A 27,000-nucleotide genomic window follows, 5' to 3' on the forward strand; every position below is an offset into this window, starting at 1 on the left:
TGTGACACACCTGGGGAATAATTAGCTTGCTGAAGAATAAAGTTTGTGCGAGTAGTGATGGTTTCTCGATCATCCTTTAAGTTGAGATGACAATCTGTAACAAACATAAATTTTAAAACCTCCAACAACATAAAGCAACAGCGAGAATATTCCTATGGTGAATTAAGAAGATATTGAAGGAAATATTGGTAGAGATATGGCTGAAGTATTGTGTTGAGTATTATAAGGAGTGAAGTCGAAGAATGAAATGCTATTATTGTACTAATCAGGGTCCGTTACTGACAGGACAACACTATTGAGAAACTCGAGAAAGCAGTAATATACAATAGTTGCAGAATTTAGTCGGGGCAACTTACTACTATGGTGATGAATTTGTTTTGCGGGCTCGAGGATGTTAACCATTTATATGTAATTTGATTTCACAAAAAATGATAGAAAAGATCAGTGTTGAAAAACTATTGACATGAAGTTGAAGTAAACTTGGAATACAAGTGGAGATAGTCGAACATGATTTTTGTTAAAAGAGAAATATAAAATCAACATCAGTGAGAATTAAGAGAGAGGGAGAGAAATGCCACTTTAAGCACAGGTGATGCTACAATGGTTGGCACCCAAAAACAAGGAAAAACACAACATTTTTCTTATTTAAAATGCCTCGTCAGAAGATTAAGAGAATGTATAATAAGATTGCATAACGACGGATTTCTCCCTTGAAACATAAGAATGGTGTTCTATTGTCAAGGATCGATCAGTTAGAACTAACAAATTCTAATCATATCATAGCATCTTTAAATTTACAGACCAAAACAAGAAATTGTTCACTTTCTTTTCAAAAGGAAAAAAAACCTTCTCACTTGGTGAATTTAAAAACCACTTTCTACCCATGCAAGTATGCATAGGCATATAAGAAGAGAGAGGGAGCAGAGAAACAAGAGCAAAAATCCTAATCCACAAGTAAGGGAGGAGGAAGATGTGGAGGAAGAGCAGGGAAGAAAGAGGCAGGGTTGAGGAAAGGAGAAAGGAGACAAACACACATATGCTCTTTTCTCTCGATGCATTAAGCTGCCATTGAAGATATTCCCTTGACATGGGCCTGCTAATCCATTGACATTCATGTCAAAGAAAAGTTTCCTAGAGCATGACAAACTTCAACCTACACTACAACTCTCAACATGGACATCCTCAGAGCAACAACTCTACTTCTCGAATTCGAAATGGATGTGCAGGCAATATGCTTACCAAATGTAAAACATCAATGCTGACACGGCGTGCATCATTTCCTTCAATTGTTACCAGCAGAACATTTCCAGCAACATCAGCTGTTTAAGCAACCATCAACATAAAAGAAGTTCTAAGTAATTTGCTAGCAAAACAATCCCAAATAAATTGATCAATTTTTCCAAAACTACTATTAATCAATGGCATGAACCCCGCCAAGAGATTAATAAAATTAGGCATCATTACATGGAGAAATTTGAAATTAATTTGAATGGAACCCGTTCTTCATGGCTAGGGTCGAATGAAGGGGGGCTACAAGGCTTCGACGCGGTGGGCTGAGGCCATGGTTGGGAAGGAAGAGGCAGAGCCGGGGACTCGGAGCTAGAGGAATGGTCGGGGACTTGGAGCTAGAGGCAGAGCCAGGGAGGAAGTGAGCAGCCCAGATCAGAGCTTCCCCCGATACCCCTTACCGTGTTGTGTTGTGGGGGGGGGGGGGGGGTGATGTGATTTTGAGCTCGAAGCCGGAGGCAGAGCCGGGAAGGTTGGGCGAACTCAGGGCGGTGGTGATCATAGCTCGATTGGAGATGACAACCAGTAGAGGAGGACTGTTTTGTTTGTTGGGATGTCTATAGACTAACGTCTGTTTTCTTTTTCTTCTTTCCTTATTTAAAGTAATTAAGTAATTTTAAATTTGGTTCGATCGTATGATTCAGTTTGGTTTAATATTGAATCGGATTCGGCTCATTTATGGATGAAACCGAACATCGAAGAGAAGAGACGTAGCCAAAAGTATAGATAGTCAAAACATAATAGGAGAATCTCAAAGGGAAAAAAAAAACATAGGACACTTGTACTATCATCGTATGTCACTAAATTCGACGGTTGAAAATGAAACAACTGTGGTAGTAGTTTTTGGACACCAACATCCGTAGAATCTCCATTAAGAAAAAAGAGATTTCATTCATAAAAAAAAAAAAACGTAAAGACAGATTTCAATATGTGTGTAGAAATTCCCTCTAATAATAGTATATTTCCATTGACTTGCTGATTAGGACAAAATTCAGCAAATTTTTCTCCTATATTCCTTCCTTGGATTTCTGACGCTTCTGGGTTCGTCTGACCAAGTTTATGGGAAGAGCTAGTCAGAAAAAACTTTTTTTTTTTAAATCTTCATATGACTTTCTTGAGACCTGCAAGCAATCGAAGTGAAAGAAAGGAGAGAATGAGAAGACCTGCTAATCCATATGCATCTATGGCGTTTTTATTCGAGATAACCCGGCTTTGCAGATTCTGACATGTTGTTCCATGTTTCTGTAGCAATTAGCAAATTACTAATAGTATAACATGGAAAAAGAAAAGAAAGATGGACTAGTTCTAACCTCTGCATCAATTGTATATTGCAGCATATAACATCCACAAGAGGAAGAATTTTGCATACCAGGGACGCTGAAACTGTCACTCGGCCTGCATATAGCTTGACAGGCATGTCATGACAGCATCTAAGGGAGATCCACGTAACAGGTTGGCCTCACAATAGGAGACCGACTCCATGGGACGACTGTGGACGAAAGAACTGGAATTTGGTTATAGGATGAAACCGGGGTGTGTCGATGGGACAAAACAGATGAAGCTACTGGAAACTTCCATTTCATTCGAGGCATTGATACTGATTTTGGTTGAGAAAATTGATTGAAAATGGTCAATAGCAATAGCATTAGTAGATTGACTTTTGTAGGATTACGAGTACATGCTTTGCTGATTATGTACATCTACGTACTTGTCGGTCTCATCCAGTATTTCTTCCCGAAACAGGCACAGATCTCTTAATATATATACATGAACCGACTGTAGAAGAAAATCGAGGTCTTAATCATGTGATTATCTACCTGCAGAAGTTCCTTGATCACATCGTCTGGGGTGACATGAATTTGATGATTCAGATAAAATCTTCATCGCTCTGTTATACGGTTTCCTAATCTTCTCAGGATTCATTCAAGTCCCTGTAATGCTTCCAATTTTTCAACTGATGATTGGAATTCTATCTTCTCTGCTGCCTTGTGATTGCTACTGGGCTCTAAGTTCCGGTGCCAGCGGGAGATCTTCTCGATATATTAGGCTTTTCTTTATGAACAAACCGATGATCAATTCAACTCCAAGGAGTTTGGCCTAGTGGTAAGGAAGAACTTAAGTATCCACCCGATCCTGGGTTCAAAACCCTTTGGAGCCACCGAAGCGCCTTTGGCGTGATTACCCGTTCCATGCACCGCCGAGGGTTCCGGAGCCTCGGGGATTAGTTGGACAAAGCCCGGACACCCCGGTTAGCAAAAAAAAAAAAAACCGATGATCAATTCCTGAAACATAATAGCATCCAACAATTACTTCAAAGTAAAGAATGAATTCCAACTTGTTTTTAGTGACGATTCCGATGATCAACTTGTTTGTTATTTTGGATTTCGGAATTGTGCTGGATTTTGGAAGGGGCTTCTGTTCTGCAGTTACTTCTGTGATTTTCTTCCTTCTATGGATTCGAAGTGGAAGCGTTGTGTATTACTGTGTGGAGAAAGATTTACGTTGGCAGTTTTTTTTTTTTTCCCTTGTGGGTGAAAGTTTGTTACAGCCGTTTGACTCTGAAAGAGCACCCAAATTAGAGAAAAGATGTCTCCTTCAGTGTGCAAAAAAAATGTGATAAATATATTAGATGACAATTAACTAAAAATTATTTTTTGAAGTTTCAATAATTTTTTCGATAGGATATTTTCAACTATTTACAAAGATAGTCAGAAATTAGTAGTTATGGTTTATTTATAATTAAGTAAATTAATTATAATCTATAAAAGTCAGGGGATATGGAAAATATGCCTCGAATCAATTTTTTGAAACCCTTAACTCATGATTGACTGCCTTTTTGATTGCTTGAGAATTTAATTCTTCATTGAAAACAGAGATTAAACACTAAAATATTTCTTGACAAATAAAAAATTTATCGTTTCGTGAATAAATATAAAAAATTTATCGAGAAAAGTTTCTTACTAATTTAAAGGATGTGTATAATCTATGTAACATGTGGGTCTACATCTAATTATACCAATTAATTAGAATATAACAATTACAACTGAGCATTAAAATTAGTCATGAATTTTTTTAAAAAATATTTCGCAATTCCTTAATAAATCATAATTTTTCAAAAGAAGTTAACTTTCACCATTACGTTTGATAATTTTTTGTGAAATATTAACGTTATTGATTGCCCATGCAAAGTCCGGGTTTGAACCTAGTCAAATGTAAATGTAAATAAGAAGTTATAATTAATATAAATAAACAGAAATGCGGCTGTTTCCAAATGCTTTACTTATTTTTGAGAGATCATCTATGTAATTAGATGACGTAAAAATGAAATAGGATATCGATTACTCCTTGTGACCAACTTTTACATGTAACCTTTTTTTCCGGTAGAAAAGGAGCCTAAAATAAAATTTTACATGTGCTTTACTATTATATTAAGGCAAATGTCATTTATAATGATTAAGCTCAAATATGATGAGATGTATCAATAAATTCATAGAAGATGTTAACTTTATTTGTTGAAAAGAAAGGAAGTGTGAAAGTGGCAGAAGGCAAAAAACACTGTTTAATTGTAAGCTGACCCTCAAAGCGTCGAAAGATGTAACACCACCCCTTTGGAAAAAAACTGTAATTTGGTTGAAAGATAATCCTGGGAAAATGAACAGTCGGACAGGGAAAATTGAAGAACGAAAGGTGAAAATGGCTCTTCATGAGGTAAGGACATTTCTGGAATTAAAGAAAAAAGAGGGAAGGGCATTTCTGGAATTAAGAAAAAATACAAGGGTACTTTTGGAAACCACATGTGGAGAAACACTATGAATGGTAAAAATGGCTTTTCACGAAGTAAGGACATTTCTGAAATTAAGGAAAAGAGAGGAAAGGGCATTTCTGGAATTAAAAAAATACAAGGGTACTTTTGGAAACTAAATACGGAGAAACACCTCATAGAACTTCACACTTTTATATATAAGTATAGATAAAATATATTTTATCCTTATTCATGAGAAAAAAAATCAAGATGGAAAGAAGCTTTTTAATTCCCTTTTATGAATCTATCTATTCATTTCTTAAATAAAATTTGAATTACCTAATAAGGCACAACAATTGATTATAAAATTATCTTTTTAAAATTAATTTAAAAAGTGTAAAATATTAAAAATGAAAAAAAGAATTGTTAAATTAACTTAAAAACTTGTGAGGGTAGAAATGAGACAAAACTTTTTTCTTTTCTTCTTTATAAGGATAAAGTTTTCTTTCATTTTATTATTTAACGATTGCTAAAGCATGAAATAAGAAAAACTAAAATTATTGAAACTTTGTGAGAGTAGCAAAAAAAAAAAAGCCACACTACCCTCCCATTTCCAACACTGTACAACTTTTATTTTTTATTAATAAATAATTAACGATTGATTAGAGCACAAAAAAAAGAAAAACTAAATTATTATAATTTTGTGAGAGTAGCAAAAAAGTCCTTACTGTCCCCACATTCCCAATACTCTTACGACTTTATACGTTTCATATTCCTATAGATAGATAGATAGATAGATAAGTGTCAAATTGAATTGCAGCTGGGGAACCATATTGTCACGAGATCAATGAGGCCAAATCTAGTGAGCGATCAAAGAATTAGGAGCTATCCAGTGGTAGAGGTTTGCTTGTCATGTGTTAATTATTACTGTGGCTCGAACTCGCATCTGAAACCCGAAGACCTTAGGAATATCAGACATGAAGAGGTGACTAGAGACAAAGACAGACGAAGGGGCTGCTGCACAAGGCTGAGGCCGCGCTAAGCCTCCAGCATGACCACAATGTATCACACATTCCGTGAACCAGAACTGCAGTCAGATGATTGCGGTCTTGATGACCGCGGTCTTCCTCGCCTTGACTGTGGTCTTGGGCAGTCTCTGGAGATTATTTGGTGACAAGATACTGCGATCTTCATCCCTTGACCGTGGTCACATGTACAGACCTGCCCTACATCATCAAAGATTTAGTAATGTTTGTTTGAACTTAAAATTAAGTGTTGAAAATTAATTAGGACTTAAAAATTAAGTGTTCAAAACAATAAGTGCTTAATATATTATGTAAAAATTATTTAGTAAATTTCTCAAACAAGGAAAATCAGTTGTTTTTAATTGATACCACAATATTTTACTTATTTTCACTTTTAGCTTAAATTTTTTATATTTTACTCCGAGCTTTGAGAGTTTTTGGTTTTCTGTTGGGCTCCATAACAAACATGCTCAATAAGAGAAGAACTTGCAAAGCCTCCTGTATTCGGGGAATATATGTAGTTGGCACACCACTAGCCGAACCACGTACAAGAGTGTCCTTTTTCCTGTCATTTCTTTATTTCGTTGTGGTTAGTGCGAGTTATATCCCAACAATATGATCATTCCTAATGAAAGACTTTGAACTGTACAAATCTAGGTCTAATTTGAGAAATATAAGATCCCATTCAAGCTGGTCATGCTCATGCTCATACTAGGGAAGCCATAGGACCATAATGGAACAGATCAAAGAAGAACCAGTCATATAGTCGTTTCTCATGAGCTGGTCATGCTTCGTTTCCCATGTGCTGCCTAATATTGAGAAACGAAGCAGCCCATTTTCGGGATCGGTTTCCAACCATTGGACCCCAATAAGATTCATGGCCATTTTCTGAAAAATCATGACAATCAAAAGATGCAAAAGCTAGTACCGGAAGATGATTTATATTGCGTTTGGTTTCAAAGTATGATTTTAAAAAAGAGTAGTATAAATGGAGGCCACCCTTTGACTTTATATGAGTTATTTTGTTTTGTTTTGGAAAAAAATGATATAAATGGGGCCCACTCTTTGACTTTGTATGAGTTATTTTGTTTTGTTGTGAGTAGAATTAGGTTAAAATTGTGATTTTAAAATCACATTTGCAAACCAAACAAGTTATAGTTTCAACACAATATGGCTTAGAACCGAACCCTTCCTAATGATAGAATAAAAATATATATAAATAACTCCATATGAATATTCTGAGTGATGGAGGCGAGGTGGGTCAAAAATCCATGATGACCTCCGCCTCAAGGGACATGGAAGCAAGAGAGATCCACATCACTCTCAAGCCTTTCTTTCCTTTTTTTTTTTTTTTTTTTTTCGGTGTATATTTTGATATTCAGAAGTCCAATAAGATCTGACTAATTTAGTCGGATATCGAGCATTAAAAGTTATTTTCTCTCCCAATAAATGTGCTTCTTGAGATTCAAACTTGTATTCTTTTGCTCATGAGAGTGAACTGCTTACCATTCAATCAACATTTTTATTGGTACTCTTAAGGCTTCCTTTAATTCTAGTTTTTAGGGCAAGATGTGAAATTTGCCAAATTGGGAAGGCCTAGTTGATGTTTGAGGTAAACCGTAAAAAGGTAAATTGGCTTTGGTTTTCCAAATCCTAGCTAAGATACAACCCAATCCCATACCCCGGATATTATATGCCATGACCCACATGGACTGCCTCTCTCCTTGTCAAGAAAATGCCTCTGATCTTGGAGGGTGTGACCCTCACCCTCTTTTATCATGGGCTTGTGTCTCAGCCTTGCCCCCATTTCTACATGCATATTCTCGAGAAACCCTTTATTCTTGTCCTTGTGAAAACCATCGCGGTTTCACGTACGCCTCGCAGATTTCATGGACGGACCAAATCGATAGGTTTAGTTAGTCCTTTTCGTAAGACCTAGCTACAATCTATGTTTTAAGCAGATCTGAATACAAACTTTCAGATGTTTAGTCGATCCCATAATGTGGTTATACTATTGTGTCTAGAATGCTTCTTTCAGTTTCGGGAAAAATTCTAGGCCATTATAAGGAACCTAAAGTTTCTTCTTTTTTTGTGTGAAATGGTAATGATCAGTAATTAGGTTGTTTGTTTAACTCTTGGGTTTTTCCTATAGGTTTTAGCATATATACCCGGTTAATTCACTAGCGAGGAATATAGTAATTCACCTTAATCGCGTATGTTCATAAGGAGAGATGGAAGAGATTCTTGTCTAGAACAAACGTTATAACACACTAAAAATAGATCATTGGCAAGGCGGCATCTAAAGCAATCAACTAAGAGAGGTTGGCAATAGAGAAGATCAGCTTGAAACTAGCATTTAATTTGGAATTTCGAGCGTAATGTGGCAATCGTTAACCGGAAAGTTCAGCAATGGACATGTTTCCGACTGGAAGTTATATATACCATTCTAGAGGATGCAGACCACGCTATCCTCCCAGCTCAGATCAACAAGAAGTTTTGTCCAGACAATATCTAAGAGATAGGAGCAAGCCCTTTTATGGCTTAGCCAAGGGACACATTCAACTTTAATAATATATGAAATTGGTCTCCCTCGACGTCATTCATATCTAAGAACCTAGGACACTGCGTACTACATAGGACTAGGAGCCTATAAGATACTGTGTTTACAATTTGTGATCCAACCCCTGAAACTTAATTGATTTCCGAGAATTAGGAAACCGTTCCAAATGCCAATTGAATAATAATAAATAAGATTAGGATCAGTGTTATCAGAACCGGACCGGATGATGAACTGGAAGGGGTACGGGTCATGGGTTTATGGGTCCAACCGGGGGTTCGATGGGTCGGACCGCTCGTTTATTTAAAATAAAATAAATATTCATATTATTAAAAAAATTATGATAATTAAGATAAAAGTATGATGATTTTAAAGAAATATAACAATAGTATAAGAAAGTATCTATATTTAATATTTCTTACTTCAAAATAAATATTTTATTTTAATAAGTACTTAAAAGTAGAGTTAAAAGAACAAAAAAGTGGTGGTGGCTTGGTTGGTAGTATGCTAATATGAAAAGCAAGAGGTCATGAGTTCAAATCCTTACACAACCAACCAATTTTTACATTAAATAGGAAACCCATAAAAACCCATAGAACCGGCCGGTTTAATGAAATTTTGCTTAAAACCGGCCGGTTCAATGGGTCCGGCGATTCAAAGCTGCCATTTCGGTTTTTAGGCAAACCGGACCGGACTTGGTGCCGGTTCCCGATCCGACCGGTCGAACCGGCCGGTCCGGTCCGGTTCTGATAACAATGATTAGGATGCGTGATGCAATTGATAAATTATACTTATTATCTAGCTATGGACATAATTTATATAGAGGAAGAGTGTGCAATGGAATTTATGTATTACAGAGAAATATATAACTTATTGAAAATGCTTCATGACAAAGGTAAATTAACGCTCAAACGGTAATTAACTTGGCAAATAGGAATATAGGAGCGAAGCCATCTTGTGTTCTTATCGAAAACACAATTCATTTGTCAACCAATTGAAATCGACTTTGGTGGAGATTAATTAAACCGATGAGGATTGGGGACATAGGAGTGTGTTGGAAATGGGAGGGGACTGAGGTGGGTTAGAAAGTCAAATCCGACCCGAAGAGTAGACTGTCAATTTTTCCTGCTGTTCTGGTCAGCCATTAGTTTATCGACAAAATGGACAAAATGGTCCCTGAAATATGCAACTCGGGACAAGTTCATCCCGGAAATTTAATCAGTGGACAAATTCGTCCGGACGTTGCAAAAGTTTGGACGAATTGGTCCGGACGTTGCAAAAGTTTGGACGATTTGGTCCTTCCGTCCGAAAACAGGTGAGGTCCCTGACGGATTACTCTTTCACGGTCGAATTTGCCGTGAGTTGCTGTCAACCCCCAACCCCCAACCCCCCTCCCCTGCACTGTCGAGTCAGTTGAATGCTTTATCTGCTGCTTGTGTTGATCTTCCAGAGAACGGCAGCTGACCAGATCTTGCTAGAGTTGCAGAACAATCCAGATTTGAAGACGAAATTCTTCGCTTTGTAGGGGGGCAAACGGAGTTCATCACGGCGTCTAAGGTTCCGTCAGGGACCTGCATTTTTTCGAACGAAAGGACCAATTCGTCCAAAAGTTTGCAACGTCCGGACGAATTTGTCCACTGATTAAATTTCCGGGATGAACTTGTCCCGAGTTGCATATTTCAGGGACCATTTTGTCCATTTTGTCTTAGTTTATCCTTGAAGTTGAAAAGTCATCAATCAAATCTCTCTACAATTTGAAAAACTCGATCAAACGAGTCCCTATGGTAGGACTAGATTGATGGGTTTTTCAAATTATAGAGACACGATTGATGGCTTTTCAACTTCAGGAACAAAATTGATGGCTGATTAAAATATCAGGGACGAAAATGATGATTTACTCGATTGCGAGTGTTGGCCTGAGATCGATATCAGAGTACGAAAGTTTTCCTTCCCTCTCCGTAGACTTCCTTCGATTTAATATTAACGGATTATAACCAATACGGATTCATTCGTGTAATTTTTTTTTTCTTTTTAAAATAGTCTCAGTTCAAATCTTTTTCAAATAACCTTCAGCTTGCCCCCCAGGAAAAGGTAAATCGAAGGGCCTCGGTGATGACAAGGGCGAAATCTACGGAGAAGAGGCGATGGAACTTGCCAGCGATGAGCTTAAAAGCGACCAAGAGACACAATTTTTTCTCTTTTTCTGTCCTATGAGCAAAATCGTTGCCTAAAACTTTTGTAGAGATGAGTAAAATACAGAGGAAGCGGATGAAACCCTTCGCTGATCAGACAGCCCTATCGCACGTGCAGGGAGGCTTTGAAGCCTAAAGCAAATATAAATGGTTTAAACTTTCCTAAACAATAATGGTAGAGAGGCATAATTGGTTATAAAAAAAAATTGTTTTATTTCTTATCGTCTTCCGCAGATTAAGAGGCCAAACATAATTAACTTGAATTTGCAATATCTATTCGAAGACTTAGTTAAGATTGGATTTGTTATCTCATGTTTGCTTTTTTGAAGAGATCCAATTGAAGTGGAGGTATTTTTCAAACAAGGAGCCAGGTCAGCTATTCAATTTAATGATATTGAATATATCTCTCATCTCTGCTTGACAAATAAGTGGGCTATTTCTTTTCAAAATTGTGCTCGATTTCATATGTGACAATTTCGTCAAAGATCTCCTCACTAGCTGGGGGAAGAATCAGCACGAATCAAATTTTTTGAGGAACATATTGAGGTAGAATATGATTTAGTTAGCCATACTTTGGTCCACTTGTTATGCGGACGTTTGCAATTTTATCTTTTCATCTGATGATTTGTAAATTCAATTCACAAAACGCTTCCAATAACAAATGAAAGCAAAAACATACTCAATCATATGATTCGTATCTTAACAATTGGGAAGCGGAGTATACCGAGAAAAAAAGATAGGGAAGTGAAATATGATATTCATAACAAATTTAATGGGAAAAAGACATTTTTTATTCTATAAATTAAGCCTTCGGTCAATTTTGATTCTCTAAGTTTTAAAAGTGTCTAATTAGTCCATACGTTTGCTTTGTAAGGCAAATTTGATCCATTTCGTGACTTATAGGACCAAAAATATTTTTCTTTTTCAAAACTTATAGGGCCATATTTTAATTGAAAGTCGATTTATATGACCAAAAATGTCTTTTTCAAAACTTATAGGGCCGAAATTATCTTACGGAGTAAACTTATAAGACTGATTCGGTAGTTTTAAATCTTATAGCACCAAAATTGACTGAATGTCAAACTTATAGGAATAAAAATATCTTTTTCCTCAAATTTAATTTTCTTTCCTTTTCTTCTCCTTCATATGGCGTCGCTTATGTAACTCTCGCAAGTAGTTCTTCACAATGAAGTCGTTGGCAATACTCTTCTTCTGTTCAATTTTCTTTTTTAAGAAACCAATAATGTTTTTGTAAAAAAATCTTTATTTTTTGAAAATCAACAACAAATTAATGCCAAGTTCCTTCATTTTCCATAATTTAATGCATTCATAGTTGATTAAATAACGTAATCTCATTTGCATGGTGTGAATAATTTGCACTCACAACCAAGTTAATTGAAAGCTAATTAAGCAAATTCTTATTATTGTAAACAACGGCCCATAATAAATATTTATTAAATATATAAATTTGAAAGTTCCTAATAATGACTATCATAATTATATTCTATATTACTAATAAACTGTACATGGTAAGTTTTCTATTTTCCACAAAAATAAATAATAAGGTTCTTTTTTTATTTTGTTTTTCTTGATCGGACTTCTTTATGAGAGACATTTTAAGTTTTTTCGTTTATTGACATAAATATTATAGTTTTAATCAGTTTTACTATATTTTTTTTTGGTGGCATTTTTCGTCACAACTTATATAGTATTTAATATCATCATTGATTGCTTTTGTAGGCAATTCTACTATATATATATATATATATATATATATATATATATATATATAAGAGATCAAAGGCTGGGAGAGAAAGAGAGCAGGTACAAGAAAAATGGGCGGTCGCCTTAATGAGGGACAACCGCATAATTTAGGTTCTGTTTGTTTCTCCCATAACAGATAATAATGTTTATCCTCCAAACCCAATATTCCCTCTCACCATATGGCAAATTGACTCAAAAAGAAAATTAAGAATATATATGGGGGAGGGGACCTAGCTCCTTATTCCATTGTGGCCAAACATTATTATTTGCCCGCCCTAGGGTTAGCACATACTCCCTAGGGATCGATTTGGGGGAGCTGAGGGGGCAGATGTCCTTATACTCTCACAAATTTTCAAATGATTTTTTCCTTTACACTTTCTCAATTATTATTTTTTTTTACGTAAATCTCCTATATCGCTATCAAAACGTTTCAAAAGTTGAGATTTCCATTCATCCCGAACCCCTCGTCCCGAGCGCCAAATCATATGCGGCATTATTCCTAGCTAGCTAGGAACATGCTTGCTTATGTAGGTATATGTACATGTATAGATATGTATGATTGAAAAGCACATGCCCATCTTGCGTTTAGTTTCGCGTGTCGTATATACATAAATTCAAGCGGTAAAGTGCGGAAGTTGAGGAACTCTTTTCGGGTAATATTCGGTTCTAAAAATTATAATAAAGTTTTAATTTATCTCAATTTTAGCTAATCCATTGATGTCTAGATGATTTTATTGGTGTAATGACTTGTGCTTAGAATTACGAAAAAGGATCATTGTTTGGGAGATATTAAATTTTCTTTATTTGTTATTCCAAAATTGTTTTTCCATATGACTCATATCGCACTGCATTTATAAACTATTGGCTCGTCACATCACCAGAAGTGTGACTGTTAACACTAGGATTGATGCGTTTAAAAATCCAAATATCAACATTATACATTTGAAATATCTATTGCCTAGGAAATTTCGACTTCGTCCGACTAAAGATACTTCTCATTAGAAACTTAAAGGAACTTACATAGATCAATTTAATTATTTATAAAATAGAGAATGATTTGATATATAATTGCTAAATTAATTATCAAATATTAAGCAGTATTTATATATAATTAATTATTGTAAATTTATACAGATAAACTATATAACTAGTCGAAGAAATAAAATCTTATAGTCACACGAAATTTTATATCTCCAAAATATTAAGACAGAAACTTATCGTGATCGACAACGTTTAATGATGCCGTTCACATTGATTTTTATATATGCGCATGAAAATTAGGAATTATCTCACTTGCTAGAGTTGATCTTTTGGTTTGCCCAATTCCCTTTCTACTGTCACAAGAGCTGGCTCTATGTTTGTGCATTTTTATGTGTATTGTGGATGTAAATAGATGATACATACTCTCGGTGTAATAGAGTAAAAGGCCTTAAATTCGATAACTACCGAGAGAAATTTGAAATTGCAAATCGAGAAGGTTCTATCATGCATCGATCATCAGCTTATTATAGTCTTTGTGTATCCGGTATAAATATTTGCCCATCTGATGTAACCAGTATACTTTTAACTAGCAAGATATATATATATATATATAACTAAGCAAGTACTTAAAGAGTTCGTGTAGTGTTGATAGCTAGCTCTATATATATGATTAACTATTGAATAGTTATTTCCTTATTGTTTTAGGGTATGATGTTTCCAGTTTTTGCTCCTTTTGCAGATACGATATGTACACCATGCCATGAGCTTGACTTCATGAGATGACACCTTGTGTCGCCTTATACTTGATCGATCTATGGAGATGCATCACACGCATCTCTTTAGACTAATCTGCGGAGATGCTATCTGAAAAAACGTGTCGTCTAGCCTAATATTACAACCCCAATTGTCACGCTTGCAAAAGCATCGCCGCGCCAAAGGCGTCTTAGCCTTCACTGGTGCTCTCAGTCATCTCCTTAGATTATATTCAACGCGTTTCGTTAGACACTTTTATTGTAGTGAACTAGTTGTTAGGTAAAATTCACAGGCCTACTTCGGACTCGGACCCATCCGCAATTCAAAAGTTTAAGCTTATGAGTTGCTGGACCATTGTCTTTTATAAACTTATAGATTTCCTCTCAACTTTTCCACGTGGGACTACCTCCAATGCCTACCATCACCATTCTCCATAAAGGAGAAAAACCGTCCCAACAATTCTCTCCCTTCTCGACTATGTGGAGGACTTCGAGCCGGGCTTTCACTTCCGGACTCGGATACCAATTGTTAGGCCCTTCACTAGCCACGAATTCCACACTCAGGCCTTAGTGTGGTGTGGGTTTCCACGCATAGCATGTGCACTTCCCCAAGATCGTTACCTTGAGCTTTGATACCATTTGTTACGAAAAATCCACTGGTCTATTTCGGACTCTGACTCATCCACAACTCAAAAGCTTAAGCATATAAGTTGCTGGACCATTGTCTCTTATAAACCTATGGATTTCCTCTCAACTTTTCCATGTGAGACTATCTCCAATACCTACCATCACCATTCTCCATAAATGAGAGAAACCGTACCAACATTAGTAGTGTGTGTGTAAATGTGTGTATATATATATATATATATGCATGTGTATATTTATTTATTTTAGTTATATTTTTAGGAAAGAAATAATTTATCTCAACTTAAACGAGAGATGAACAGCAAGAGAGAATGAATAATTTCATGCTTTAAATTAGCTAAGCTCTATACGCTACAAGCCGCATCACACCTTAGCTTACAACGGCAGAAACTCACGAGTTTGTCAGAAAGTGTTTGCCCTGATCGAAGAACGTTAGCAGAAAAGTCCTTTAATTATATGTCAGTCTTAAAACACCGTCTAGCTAGCTAGCTGCTTGGTCTTAGAGATTTCATCTATGTTATAAATAGTCAATATATATATATATATATATATATATAACTAGTCGTGGAGCCCATACATGGTACGAGATAGAACGCGATTTCTTCTTCTATTTTTATTATAAAATTATGTGTTATAAATGCAAAAACGAAAAATAGACCAGTCCAATAAATACTTATGTTTTAAAAAATAAAAAGTTCGTTTTCTAGAGAAGCTCAAAACCAGAGAAATAAATGATCCATTCAATAAATTTATATATATATATATATATATATATATCTTTTAAAGATTTAAAAAATTTTAAAATTCTTTTTCTAAATAAAGCTAAAAAATCGAAAAAAATAACAAATTGTCTCACAAATCTATATTTATGTATAAATTAAAAATAAAAGAATGTTTGTTGTTAAAAATATTCAAAAGATCGAGAAAATTTCTTTCAATGTTACACAGATAGAAAAACTTAAGAGTTTAATACCGATAGCAAAATATGGTACTATATAGTCCCATAAATGTATGATATCATACTGAAGATTACCAAAAAAAAAAAACCTTCATCAAAAGGCTTATCTGGCCAAACCTTTAAAAGAAACAACAAACCTTGGATAATTCGATGGTAACCTTGAAGCTGAGATGACACAATAATATAATATATATATATATATATATATAAAAATATAGATTAGATTATCTTAAGATATTTAAATCACCAGAATCAATTTGAAAAAAATAATGTGAGTTAAAAAAATCAAAAATTTAAGAACAATGATACTTCTTGGGAGTTAGGTTATCTTTATAAAGTTCTTCAACATTGTAAAGATGAAGATAAATTCCGCTAATCAATTCCCTAATTAGAAATCGAAAAAAAATACGTATCATTTTTGAACCCACTTGAAAAGAATAATGCAGCGAATTCTAAGATCTTCGGCCGCTTACTTGTTCCTTACTTGAAAATAGTTTCATAAATCCATAGGAATGAAAGAAAAAAGAAATTCAAAGCACAACATCGTATAAATTTAATTGCATACAAGAAAGAATTTCAAATGAAACAGTAACAGATGAACAACTCACCTTTATTGGTAGGCACACTTTTTGAGAGAACACGTGTGGCAATGGTATTCTTTAGGGACTAAATAAGCATTGTTTATTTATGTGGATAATACTCTTATTAATATCATACAAAATCTAAAAAATATATTCTGATGTATTATGAGAGTTTCGTGTATATTCTTATTCACGTATATTAGGCAGTTGTTGGAGGATTTCTTCTTTCTTCGGATTCTTCCCGATTCTTCATGTGATTATCCTTAGGCTTGGTCCTCTATATGTACACATATCCTCATCAATCAAGTTACTGAATTATTCCACAATATTTAATTATTTATTTTAAAAATTGAGAAAATAATGGATGGTCTCACAAAATCTATATTTATATATTCATATTTTTAAAAAATACTTTTATTAAAAAAAGCTCAAAAAATTGAGAATATTTTATTTAGAAACGAAGTGTTCTGAGGTCATCTGACCGTTTACCTTGTATCTTACTTTCATTTATATATATATATATATATATATGAGATTTCATTGCACTTAGATTTATAGGTCTCCTCCTTGTGATTGGAAAAAAAAAATTAATATGGTTTATCCCTATATTTAATTTAGCCTAGACTTTTGGACCAGCTACACGGAGTCATTTGTAGGCTTGCTAAAGTTTTGGGTATTAGATCAAGGAAAACAGGGGAACAGGAACATGGCGAGTACGACATGGTAACGTAACGTGTCACGGGTGCAAGACCTTTCACACCCTCATCTAATTATGTCGAGTATAGTTTTATGCATGTGCTTCATAGGTGAGATCAAACGGGCTTATGGGGAGTTCATGGACTAGAACCGGCTTTGACTATACTTTGTAATAATATCAAAAGGAGGACACAGCCGGTACGTGGAGATACATTCACACGCTGGTGATATACCCATATATATGGGAGTGCATAATATAAATGAGAGGAGAAATAGGAAGTGTGTTTAGGTACTTGAACCCAATACAAAAAAAGTCTTTGCCCATGAAATTCATCAAATCACAGACCCTTTTATCCCTTTGATGAATTTCATATTTAATTATAATCCCAAAAAATAAAAATAAAAATAAAGCTTAGCTCATCTTTCATTGGCTTTTAAGATCCACTCTCCCTTCCACACATTTGCCCCGCACCTTCATCTCCCCCATTTCCAATCCCATTTCTCTGCTTTTAAATATCATGAAGGTATGAACAATGTGTGTCTTCATAAAAACTCGTAATGCGATGCTTTCGTTCTTCTTTACGTAAAATCATTCAGTCATCGATCTTAATGAATTTGCAGTTCTTCGGTTGGATGCCAAGCAAGCTAAATGCAAGGCTGGGAGGCAACAACACGGGTAGCATTTCAGCTCCTCGTAAGATATCCCTCCTAATCTTTCAGTAGAAAAAGTTGTTGCTGATGAGTCTGTTGGCAGAAATTGAGATTGAATAATAGGGTATTTCCTCAACGATTATTCACGAGAAAGTATTCTTCTGCAGCGGCACCATGTCATTGTTGAGGCATGGTAGGACCGGCCAAAAGCAAAGAGAGCCATGCTATGTCAGCGCCATGGCAGTTATGCATTTAAAATTGATAGGATCTCTTAGACGGTCCACTATCCATGTGACATGGCACCTTTCTTTTGGTCGTGGTTACACCAGGTCTTAGCGACAATGTGGTGCTGCTCATGGATCATCAACTGTTGACTCAGTTCTCATTTTAAAGAGCATCCTCAGAATTGCTTGTCACTGGGAAACTAATAGTCAATAGTGAGAAGCAGAATATGATTTCGATGACTGATCTTGATTTTGCCTTTTCAGTGATTGATATGCTTAAAATATTATTTTGCTTCCTGTGAAGATGTTGTTGGTGTCAAGGAAGAGCCACCAGAAGAGTCCAGTGATTGGCCTTCAGGGTTACTGGCGATTGGTACTCTCGGGAACACCAACCTGGGCGAGAAGAATCAGGATTCTTGCCAAACAGATGCTCCAGAAAATCCATCTTCATCTGATGATCTGCCGGATTTTACACCCGAAGAAGTTGGCAAGCTGCAGAAGGAACTCACCAAGCTCTTGTCCCGGAAGCCAGGAACTTCTAAGAGTCACAACGAGATCGTGCATCTGCCACTGGACAGGTTCCTTAATTGCCCATCGAGCCTGGAGGTTGAACGGAGAATCAGCTGTTCCCAGTCCCACTCCGGGGAGCCGGGAACTGGGGACAGTGATGATATCGAGAAGACCATCAGCGTTATAATTGGGAAGTGCAGGGAGATCAGTGCAGATCGGAAGAAGAAGCCGGCGATCGGGAAAAAATCGATATCCTTCCTGCTCGAGAAGATGTTCATGTGCAGGAGTGGGTTTGCACCGGCTCCGAGCTTAAGAGATTCACTTCAAGAATCGAGAATGGAGAAGGTTTGTGTTAAATTCTTTACCCGAATCACACTTGTTACTCTCCTTGTATTGCATTGATCCCTCCATCTTTGCTGCAGCTCCTGAGGATACTCCTTCAGAAGAAAATGTACCCACAGGGTTCATCCCGAGCTTCTTCCATTAAAAGATACTTGGATGACAAGCCCAAGCTAAAAGCAGGGAAGGAAGATGATGACAGTGATGATATAGATTATGATTATGGGCGGGAAAGAACCGAGGATAAGGGCAAATGGGTCAAGACAGATTCTGAATGTAAGTAGCACTATCTCATTTAGCATCGCGAAAGCTAGTATACGTAGGATCAGATCAATTTGAACTCGGTGCGAGCAGTAGGACAGACAACTGCATGCATATCTACAAAAAAAAAAAAAAAAAAGAATCATAGCAACCCCTTTAGTTTTTGTAGTTGCCCTTCTTGCTGTCACATAAATTGCCTTATGTGATCCGACCTTGCAAGGCGAGAGATTTGGCCTTGCTAGAAGCCGCTTGGCCTTGATGAGGTTTGGAATTGGGTGATGACCCTCGATTTCATCGGACTTCAAAGAGGCCCGACTGAAGGAGAATCTCAAGATGATGTCTATGAGCCAATTGAGGCATAAGTAAGGGCTAGGAGCTCTTAACGGAGAAGTTGTGAGCTCTCCCTGTGTAGTATGGAAACCGACTGTCCCACTCTGATGGCTCGCCCTCCGAGGAGGGGCTAACAATAGAAAACTCATACTGATCTCCACTACACTTGTCCGGACTTTACGAATTACTGTTACTTCACCCCTATTCCTATCCCCATTATCATCATAAATCCTATCCAGTTGCATCTGAAGAGCACAACATCTGAGTTAAATTATCAAGAATTTTTTGCCTAAATAAAAATTGCAAGACCCTCACAATGGTCTCTTTATTTGATCTATATGTGCAGATATTGTTCTAGAGATCTGAAGTTCCTCTGTAGAACATCACAGGTAAAAGGACAAGCTTTTTTTTTTTTTTATCAAGAGTATCAGCTCAGCACAGCTTCAATTTGCAGATTTTTTTTCCTGGATTACAGGAGAGATCGAGTGATTGTTTGATGTATGGTGGTGCAAAGAGGAAATAAAGTACAAATTATCATATAAACTTAACGGTGTCTTCCGTTTTTTCCCATGATTTTGGCTGTCGATGCAGCACAACGCGTGATAGACATGAGCTGCAATCTATCCTATTTTATGCTAGATTGGATGTGATCTGTATTCACGATATTCTTTAGTAATATTAATATCGAAATCATTGCACATACAATTTCCATATATCTTTTTACGGGGCAGTTTTACATATTGGGGCCTTGTGTTGTTCAGGTGCCATCCGCACTTATGGGCATGTTGCTTGCTTCTGCCTGTTCCCGTATCTAAACTGCATGTTATGCTTAGATGCACATTTTTCTATCATACAAGTATTTGATTTATTTGGTTCTTTGTACTTCCTCCTTGATAGTACATTAGAGGTCACTGGTCTGTATTCGTGCCTGACCAAAAGATCATTAAGCATTATGTTACATGGGCTGGCCCCGACAGACCATCTGAGATGGATAACAAGTACGACAATAGCATAAGAGGGCCCTGCAATGCAAGTGCTTGTAGAACCATTGTATCATAGGTCATTGAGCTGGTGTTCGAGCTGCCATTCTTCATTGTAGAGCTTTGGATCAACCCACTTTAGAGAATTCGCGATATTTACGATACATTCCACGTTTTCCTATGTTGAAGTTTCGATAACACCGTTACAAAGAACTAGGTTGCGTAGATAAGGCTGCTAACATCCTTTTATTCCCAACATATATTCTGAATTTAAAATGATTAAAAGAAAAAGTAAAATCTCCTGAAGGTACAAATTCTGAAGATACACGAGCCATAAAATCAAACTATTTAATAAGTCATTAATTCCCAATTGTCACTCCCTTTATCGGAGTTTAGACTAGAGATGAAAATCAACACACACGATGTCCATTTGTGGGGACTGGACGATCTTAGGGGTGAGATCCACCATTGGTGGGGACTCGATGGGGAAGAATCATCCGTGTTCAAGTTTCGCAATTCTGGCGGGTTTCAGCGCTTTTTCTTGGAAACTCCTGTTCCTGGTGAATTCTGTTTAGGGCTGAATAATTAGAATCTGTCATGACAATAAGGGCTGTGTTGTAAAAGAGCATTAGTTGATGGAGTCAATTGTGTGCAATATAAAGTGAGGGATGAAACTGTAAGAACTTTCAGTATGGTCGTTGACAGTTAAACTCGGAGCCGAATTTGTAACGGATGAATAGAAGAAAGGCATCCAAAGTCTTTCGAAGTCATTTTCTCTCTCTCTGCTTTGCTCTGTTTCTTGATCTTTGAATCGAGGGATCATCTTCTTCTTCACATTCTAGCAATTTTTTTCAGTGGAGTCTTTTTGGATACCAAAATTCATCGATGTCTTGGGCAGGCCTGAAGATATCTACTTCTCCACTTCTCTTGCTAGCTGTCTTGACAGTAACCTTCCCCATTTCTGATTTTGCCCAGATAGCTTTCCTTTTGGCAATTTAATCGTAGTAAGCTGGACTAGCTACACGCAAGAAAGCTGCCTATTTTAAGTCTCTGGAAGTTGGTTGGGATGCCGATCACAACCTTAAGAAGTGATATGTGTTTACAGATAGTTTTAGTTCGTTTGCAAGGCCATGTATTACTGAAGAATTTCCATGATCAATAAATAAATAAATGAAATTTATACCGTCGGAGTTGTCGTTTGCGTCATGCAATATTTATTGTCATTGAACATGAAGTGTTTCTCATTGCGGTCCCAATAAGTCAGTTTCTTCCTGGTTCTTAGTTTCTCGAAATATCCTTTCTGCTGTGGGATTAAGCTAGCAGAGCAGAGTACTAGTGAATGAATCTGGTTCCTCTGTTTGTTGATATCATCCTCGTATATGCTTGAATCTGTTATGCAAACAAATTTACTATATATTCAAGTGTGATTTTCGTAAGTGTAGGAAGCTCGAGTAAGGTAATATCAATAAGCGAATTGTATGTTTTGAATGCTTGAAATCTTTGCGTGGTCTCTTAGGGTGTTATTATTCATGCCACAGAGAAACGACTTCTTTGTTCAATGAATGCTGTTCTTGAAGGCGCACGCGAGAGAGTAATTGTCGGTGACCCGTACTCTGACATTCCTTTAGGTCTATTCCATATGCGATTCGTGGCGAGAATGTTATCCTGATTGGAGAGCTGGTATGAAGCATTTTCACTTACCCGATCCTTATCATCACATCCCAATCTCGTTAAAATTTTTCCCCTTATGTGTTAGGACTTGGAGAAAGATGAGCTTCCCTCGCATACGATCCGTGTTTCAGCTGCAGAGATAAGAAGGGTAAGTGAAAGATTTTGAAGTCTCCTCAAATTATCTCATAACGCTGGATGTTGCGGCTTTAAATCGATAAACACTATAACAAAACATTGGATTAACCAATTAGTATTAGAGATGAAGCCAATGCCCGCCGTTGTGGAATACTCTTCGTGTTTGCTACCTTTCTTCTTAGACTGACCTAGGAAGATGCTATCTGGAGAACGGGTTGTCTGTCGTCTGACCTAATATTTGAACCCCAATAGTCACGCTTGCCAAAGCATCGTCGTGCCAAAGGCGTCTATAGCCTATAGTGGGTGCTTTCAGGCATCTCCTTATGTGACATTCGACACGTTTGATTAGACACTTCTATCGTAGTGAACTAGCAGTATATAGCTAAGCTCTGTATGCTACAAGCTGCACTGCTAAGATTTAAAATTCTATGTTGAAAAGTTAAGAATGGATTTATTTATATGAGGTTGGATTTCACAATCCATCAATTCAAGTTTTTGAGTTGGAGATGAGCCCAATTGCTTATAGGCTCAAGTGGAAATTTTACGTAATATCAGCGCGGTTATGCTTCCGCGCACCCCGTGTGGACTCACACCATGTCAGTTCTAATGTCTCTTTGTATTTGGTCCGAGTGTGGCCAGGTCCACTTTTAAGGCAGTAAAAAATGCGCCTCATATTGGTCAGGCTCGAGGTAGAACTCGTGATAATTAGTTTGATTTGTCCCCCCTCGCCCGAACACTGAAGCGAATATACCCGGCTCATGGTCAGTTGTTGATGGCGGATGTCTAAGTCTACGTGGCACTTGCTGAATTATACATTGTCACGTGAGGGTAAGTGTTAAGATTTAGAAATTCCAAATGGAAAAGTTAAGAGTAATTGAATGAGTTTATTTTAGATTGGGTTTCACAATCCATCAGCTCGAGCTATTGGATTGGAAATGGGCTCAGTCGCTTATAGAGTCAAGTGGGAATTTTACATACACTATGCGCACCTAGCTTAATTACAATGGCAGAGACTCACGAGTTTGTCAGCAAGTGTTTGGTCGAAGAACGTTAGCAGAAAAGTACTTTAATTCTTTGTCAGTCTTAAACGCTGTCTAGCTAGCTGCTTGATCTTAGAGATATGTTATATACTTTGTGAGCATCCATGTTATGTATATAGTCAATATGTATATGTTGTCTCATCATATGGGATGTCATCCCCTACGTTAATTTAGCTTAAAATTACACAGCTTGCTGAAGTTTTACGTATTTTTCGATTATATAGGGAAGCCCATAGGCCTAATATAATGTGTCACTAGTGCAACACCTTCCGCACCCTTAGCTAATTAAGCTGAGTATAATGTGTGCATGTGCTTCGTAAGTGAGATCAAATGGGCTTATGGAGAGTTCATGGAGTCGAATTGGCCTTGACTATGCTTTGTAATATCAAAAGGAAGACAGGTACATGGGATTTGCATTCACTGATACACCCATATATATGTGAGCACATAAAGATAATGAAAGGAGGAATAGAAAGTGTGTTTAGGTACTTGAACCAATACGAAAAAGTCTTTGCCCATGAAATTCATCAAAACACACAACTTTTATCCTTTTGATAAATTTCATATTTATTTATAGTCCACAAAAAAAAAAAAGGCTCAGCTCACCTTTCATTGGCTTTTGAGATTCACTCTCCCTTCCACACATTTGCCTCCACACCTCCCACATTTCCAATTCCAATTCTCTGTGTTTGAAGATCATGAAGGTATGAGCACTATCCTTTTGTGTCTGTTCGTAAAAACTCGTAACATACGTGTTTGCTTTCGTTCTTCTTTACCTAAAAATATTCAGTCATCGATCTTAATAAATTTGCAGTTCTTCGGTTGGATGCACAGTAAGCTAAATGCAAGGCCGGGAGGCAACAAGACCGGTATCGTTTTGCCTTCCAATCTTTCAGTAGAAAAAAGCTGTTGCTGCTGTTGAGTTCTATTGACAGAACATGAGATTAAATAATAGGGGTATTTTCTCAATGATCATTCACGAGAAAGTCTTCTATAGCAGTGACACCAGGTCATTGCGGAGGCATGGTACCGACCAAGAGCAAAGAGAGCCATATTGTGTGAGCACCACGGCACTTATGAATATGAACTTGGTAGGATCACTTAAGACAGTCCATTATCCACGTGACATGGACACACCCTTCTATTGGCTGGTTACACCACGTCCTAGCGACGACGTGGTGGTGCTGCTCTTGAAATTTGGGCGCCATTCTTATTTTCTTACCCTGTAAATGATCAACTGTTGATTCGGTTCTCATTTTAGAGAGCATCCTCGGGATTACTTGTCACTAGAAAATAAATAGTGAGAAGAAGAATATATGATTTAGAAGATCGATCTTTATTTTGCTTTTTCCAGTGATTGATATGATTGAAATTCTCGTTGTCTTCCTGTGAAGATATTGTTGGTGCCAAGAAAGAGCCACCACGGGAGTCCACTGATTGACCATCAGGGTTACTGGCGATTGGCAATCTCCGGAATGCCGACCTGGGAGAGAAGAATCAGGGTTCTAGCCAAACAGATGTTCCGGAAAATCCATCTTCGTTTGGTGATCCGCCGGATTTTACACCTGCGAGGAAGTTGGCAAGCTGCAGAAGGAACTTACCAAGCTCTTGTCCCGGAAGGCAGGAACCTCCAAGACTCAAAACGAGATCGCAGATCTGCCAGTGGACAGGTTCCTTAGTTGCCCCTCGAGCCTGGAGGTTGACCGGAGAACCAGCAATTCCTGGTCCCACTGCTGGGAGGCGGGAACCGGGGACAGTGATGATCTTGATATCGAGAAGTCCATCAGCGTTATAATTGGGAAATGCAAGGAAATCTGTGCCGACCAAAAAAAGAAGCAGGCGATCAGGAGGAAATCGATATCTTTCCTGCTCAAGAAAAAGTTCATATTCAGGAGTGGGTTTGCACCAGCTACGAGCTTAAGAGATATACTTCAAGAATCGAGAATGGAGAAGGTTTGCTTTAAATTCTACCTGAATGACTTGTTCCTCTCCTTGTATTGCATTGAACCCTCCATCTTTGCTGCAGCTCCTGAGGATACTGCTTCAGAAGAAAATATACCCGCAGAGGTCATCCCAACCTTCTTCCATCAAAAGATATTTGGAGGACAAACCCAAGCTAAAAGCGAGGAAGGAAAATGACAACGGTGATGATATAAATGATATTTATGACCGGGAAAGAACCGATGATAAGGGCAAATGGGTCAAGACAGATTCCGATTGTAAGTAACACTAGCTCATTTTGGCATCGGAAAAAGCAAGGATATAGTAGGATCAGATCGATTTCAGCTTGATGCGAGCAGTAGGACAGAATATAGGTGGATTTGGGCAGACAACAGCGTATCATACCGAAGAGGCCCTTCTTGCTGTCACCTAAATCAGCTCATGTCCAACCTTGTTAGGCGAGAGATTTGGCCTTTATGGAAGTCACTTAGCCTCAATGAGGCTTGGGTCGGCATCACCAGGCCACCCGGCTTCAAAGAGGCCCGACTTATAAAAAGAGATCCAAGAAGATATGTTTCCATATATATACCGAGGCATAGAGAGAAAGTCCTAGGAGCTCTTGAGGGGGGAATGCTGTGAACTCTCTCCATATAGTACGGAAACTTGCAGTCCCACTCTGATGGCTCGCCGTCCGAGCGGTGGCTAACAATAGAAAAATCATACTGATCCCCGCAGCACTCATCTGGACTGTAGGAATTACTCAGTATGGATTGCAGAGGGGAGAGTTGTGCCTTTTAAATTAATTTATACTCTTACGAAAATTACTGATATACGCTCCTCTAATTCGGACAATTTACCACTCTTATTTGCAAGAGCCTCCATGCCTATCGAAATCCTAAGTCTGTCTCTAATTACTTCACTCCTAGTCCTGTCCCCATCATCCTCATAAATCCTATCCAATCACATCTGAGCAGATATAGCATCCGAAAAATTTTGCCTGAAGATGAATTGCAAGATCCTCACAGTGGTCTGTTTTCTTTGATCTATTTGTGCAGATATTGTTCTAGAGATCTGAAGTTCCCCTATTCATCACAGGTAAAAGGACAAAAGAACTTTTAACAAGAGTATCCCGACACCTCCGATTTCATTTTTTTTTTCAATTACAAGAGAGTTCGAGTGGTTGTTAAATTTAGGCTTCTTAAGTTTGGTGGTGCAAACAGGAATAAAATTACAAATTACCCTACAAACTTAACTGCGTTTCCGTTTTTCTCCATGGTTGTGGCGGTCGATGCAGCACAATGCATGATAGACATAAGCTGGCAATCTATCCTATTTTATCATGCTAGATTGGATGTGATATGTACGTACAACATTCGCTAGTAACATCGACATAGACATATGAATCATATTGCCCAGTTTCAATATATCTCCGTAAGGAACAGTTTTACAGATTGAGGCCTTGTGCAGTTCGGGTGCGATCTCTACCTACAGGCGTGTTGATGTTGCTAGCTTCTGCCCCCCATTCCTGTATCTCCCTGAATGTTATGTTCTGATGCACATTTTTCTACCGGACAAGTAGCGCTACTTGATTGATTTGGTCTTATGTACCATCTCCTTGATGGTATGCTGAAGTGGGTACTAGAGCTCGACGGTCCAAGCTCGTGCCTGACTGAACAAGCATTATGTTAGGCCGACAGGCCCAACCGGACCATCTGAGATGGTTGACAACCCCGATCAA

At 37.4% G+C, this 27,000-nt stretch overlaps 1 protein-coding gene and 1 pseudogene across 1 annotated transcript; both read left to right on the forward strand.

Annotated features, from left to right (window-relative positions):
* Positions 1–17,698: 17,698 nt before the first annotated feature.
* On the forward strand, positions 17,699–19,174 carry LOC116211008. The gene is made up of 3 exons (XM_031545195.1): positions 17,699–17,704; positions 17,802–17,874; positions 18,360–19,174. Exons 1-3 carry the CDS (start codon positions 17,699–17,701, stop codon positions 18,965–18,967), a joined length of 687 nt encoding a protein of 228 aa, XP_031401055.1. The 3' UTR covers positions 18,968–19,174.
* Positions 19,015–26,113, forward strand: LOC116211009 (annotated as a pseudogene).
* The last annotated feature ends 887 nt before the right edge of the window (positions 26,114–27,000 follow it).

Source organism: Punica granatum, chromosome 6 (assembly GCF_007655135.1).
Source record: "Punica granatum isolate Tunisia-2019 chromosome 6, ASM765513v2, whole genome shotgun sequence".
NCBI lineage: Eukaryota > Viridiplantae > Streptophyta > Magnoliopsida > Myrtales > Lythraceae > Punica > Punica granatum.